Below are 3835 nucleotides of genomic sequence, written 5' to 3' on the forward strand. Positions count from 1 at the left end.
ATTGTCTAACCACTAGGTGGAGCCAGAGTTGGAATTAATTTATTATAACATTCATGAAAAGTGCCGACAAATCACAATATTTAAACATCTCAGAAATGTTCTAAAATATACACATAAATTGTAGATTTCAGTAGTTGACAATAATCGTAAAACATAAGACCAAAAGATGATGCATCTCACAACAAAAACTAATAAAAATTCGAACAATAGCTTTTTAAGACGAGTTAGGATTAGGTTAAATAAAATTAGCCAATATCAATACATGCAATAGCAGTTGTAACATTTATCTCATCACTAAGTGAAAGCAAGTCAAGTTTATTTTTTCTAACCAGTAAAATAAATATCGATCGACAACAAATTATGAGTTTTACTGAAGAAGTGAGGACACGAGGAACCAAAGCTGGTTATCGAGCAACGACACCCAAGGTCCAAATATCTCCCGGTAAATAAAAAATGGATATATTTGTGATGATGGTGAGTACCGTACAAATTATTCAACTGGATATCACTTACTACTACTAGATATAGTGAATTTACTAAAGATTACATTAATACCAAGTCAAACACCAATTGATGGGGAATTTCCCATTTCTACTGACTGCTGCAATAATCGAGCAATCAAAATTATGCACTAGCTATTAATATTTATCGGAAAACAATGAGACAAATCGAGAAAACCTAAACATGTGTTTTGTTTACAATGTCATAGTCAAAAGTTCCAATCAATCGGAAACAAAAAAGAAAGAAAATGAAATATGATAGTGACGCAACTAGCCTGTAAGCTTTTTGAATGTTAAACAGCCAAAATACAAAAATAGGCAAAGGCTGTAAATAAATCAGGTTTGAGACATCACACACAATAAGCACATTTTGTTTCATGAAATAAGAGAAAATAAATGAATACCAATCTTTTTGTTAAATTTTGTAAATGAATATATCAAAATGAAAGCTTTTTTTGTTTATATTTTTTATTATTTTTTTTTTATTTCAAATATTAAGCTAATGTGAAGTTTCAAGGAAAACTCATATATACAGTAAGAAGGATTCCAATACAGCAAGATTATGTGCAGTAGTTATCAATCAGGAAAAACTAAAAAATCTCAAGAAATAATGAAACTACAATTACCGGTACATAAAATTTTTAAAATCTGGTTGACATAAAAATAATATATATATTCAATACACCCATCGGTATTCACTGGCATGTGATTTTACACTATAATATCTTAAGGTCTCAGTAGATTTTGGGGCTTCAGTGGACGTTCATATTTCCACTCATATATCAGCCTCCTTAATTTCTGAGCTACTCAGGAATTTTTTTTAGTTGTTTTTGATTTTTTTTTCTATAATATAAAATTTAGGGAATACATGAATTTTTTTTAAATTTCATTACGGTTTTTTCATTTTTTTTTTGCTATTTTTTTATTTTTTTTAAACATGAAATTTTTTTATTTCCATTTTATGACTATTTTTAATTTTTTTTTTACGTTTTTAAACATAGGAAAACACACAAGGTTATATAGAAAACCTATATACATTAGGAAGGATTGAGGATTGGATAAGTTGAATTATTTATTCAATTGTTATTTCATTCCAATACAGCAAGATTAGGTACAGTGTTGTCAATCATGATAAACAAGAAATGCTGATTGCAGTGCATGAAAATTTAAATGGAAAATGCCTTGTTATGAATACTTCTGGAGCACCGAAACGTCAATATGAGAGATTCCAATAAAGTTTATGAAATTCCAGCCAGAAACAAATTATAGGGTTTATTCAGGTGTGCCGCCTCGCGAAATAAGCGCTGAGAAAAACCGCTACAAACAAGAAAATGGCAATTTGGAAAATCAATTCTGGTTCACGGTCCCCGTTTTCATCTGCATCTCTTTGCTGCTCTGCTTCTCTCTGTTCGATTTGTGCCTAAATAAAACAGCCAATTGTCACTGTCAGCATAATATTTTGTTAGTCAAATTAAATGCATGTCCTGTGAAGGGATATTTATAAATAGAGGTTGAGTTGTATATTATCTTATATTTATATTATATTTAATTATTTATATTATATTATATTTGATAAATTTATTTATGTTAGATTATTTTCTTGGTGATATTATCATTTTGTGCATATAACAGGAGAAAGTGTATGGACAATTGGACAATATTTCAACCTATTCAAAATATTCAAACAATCACTATAACACAAATAATAAATAGCTTTTTATAAGAATTCCATTTCACTGGTTCCTTTAAAAATTATGCTTCGAAGAAAAACCCAAACAATTATAACAGAGGAATAGAACTGGATTTTTTACCAGCTGTTTCTCAAATACCATTTATCTGCATATTTATTGCATTTACTCACATCTTGTAAAGGTTGTTGAAGATTGTTTTCTTGTTCATTCACAAGCATGTTCCCTGCCACATGAACATCTCCGAGGAAATTGGCAATTCGCTGTCCTGGCATATCTGAACATTATGAGATACACATTAGATTCATATTCATTTATATTTCAACTTTGACGTTTCAAGAGTAATGTTGATTGGGCAACACGAGTGGCCAGAAACAGAAACTAAACAAAATAAGCCAAACTAGAATTTTTTTTACAACAGAAAGCCTCGTTTTAACAATGAATACTTGCATCATGTTGAGTGGTCAAATGACAACTTGAACAACATAGTAAAACTGTACGAGGCGAAAGCAAGAGCCCTAAATTACTCACCTATTCGTTCCACTGGGAAGTCAAAATCACGATTGCAATTTTCAGGTTCATTACCATCCTTAACCATCTCATATCTGATGTTACGTTGGGGATATTCCTCTAAGACAGGGAAAAGATGAATCGTGTATTCATTTCTTTGCTTTCTCAGGAATTTTTTGTCTACCAGGAAAGCATGGCCATCAGGAAAATTGAAATGCAAATTTTCTGGTCCGCGGTCAATTTGAAGTTTCATGCGAACTCTGTCTCCAGTTTGTAACAGGATTTGAGGGAGAGGAAAAGGAGCAAGTTGTGCACCCAGGTCTTTATAATAGTGTCTGACATTGTTCTGAACAGTCTCACCACATGTGAAAAATGCAAGATGAAATTGGTTTTTGTTTAAAATATAAAGGCGATGTTCCATAAGAAGCTCCTGTGTTCCAAATAGCGCCCACCTGATGACGGCTAAAACTGGGCTGAACTCTCTGCATCGAAATTCTATGCTGTTATCCTCAGTGATTCGATCAGGTTTAATAATGTTCCAATCAGTTTTACTTGAGAAATGTAATATGTCAATTTTGTCTTCATCTAGACCGACACACCATGACTGGATTTGCACGATCGTATCTTCGAGGAATTCGGAATCTGCACTGATATCGAAAACTGGTGTGATACCAATGTATTCTTCTGGACATAGTGAATTGTCAATTCCAACTGACATCCAGACCTTTGTTTGTTTGTTGAAAGTTCCACTAGGAAACGTGACTTTGCACTCGTTCAGTCTCAGGGAGCCGCCGGCAACTTCGACGTTTTCCACTAAAAAAATAGATTTGTTTTATAATGCGAAAAAAATAAATTTTAACCGTTTGTTCCAAAGTTATCTAAAGAACCTTTCTATTGTCATTAGGAGTTCCATATTCATCCCGGTGAAAGGAAAGTATATACGACGTTTCAGTTGTATAGCGAACAACAACCCCTGTTCGATTACCAGTCCAAGTCAGGTAGGGAAATAGTTAACCAGTAATTTGTTCCAGATGCATAAAGACCATTAGGGAAAGGAGATAATAGGCTACAAAAGGAGAAGATTTCTAATTACTAATATAAACGAAGTAGCTTGAGCAGGTAATGGGTACTTGGACA

The 3835-nt window shown here is 32.5% G+C and overlaps 1 protein-coding gene across 1 annotated transcript; it reads right to left on the minus strand.

Moving 5' to 3' along the window:
- Positions 1-685: 685 nt before the first annotated feature.
- LOC144419874 (uncharacterized) lies at positions 686-3535 on the minus strand. The gene is made up of 3 exons (XM_078110005.1): positions 2720-3535; positions 2362-2465; positions 686-1920 (listed from the first exon to the last, which is right to left on the minus strand). The coding sequence occupies exons 1-3, from the start codon at positions 3414-3416 to the stop codon at positions 1777-1779; spliced, it is 945 nt and encodes a 314-aa protein (XP_077966131.1). The 5' UTR covers positions 3417-3535; the 3' UTR covers positions 686-1776.
- Between the last annotated feature and the right edge of the window lie 300 nt (positions 3536-3835).

This window comes from Styela clava, chromosome 2 (assembly GCF_964204865.1).
Source record: "Styela clava chromosome 2, kaStyClav1.hap1.2, whole genome shotgun sequence".
In the NCBI taxonomy this organism is placed as follows: domain Eukaryota; kingdom Metazoa; phylum Chordata; class Ascidiacea; order Stolidobranchia; family Styelidae; genus Styela; species Styela clava.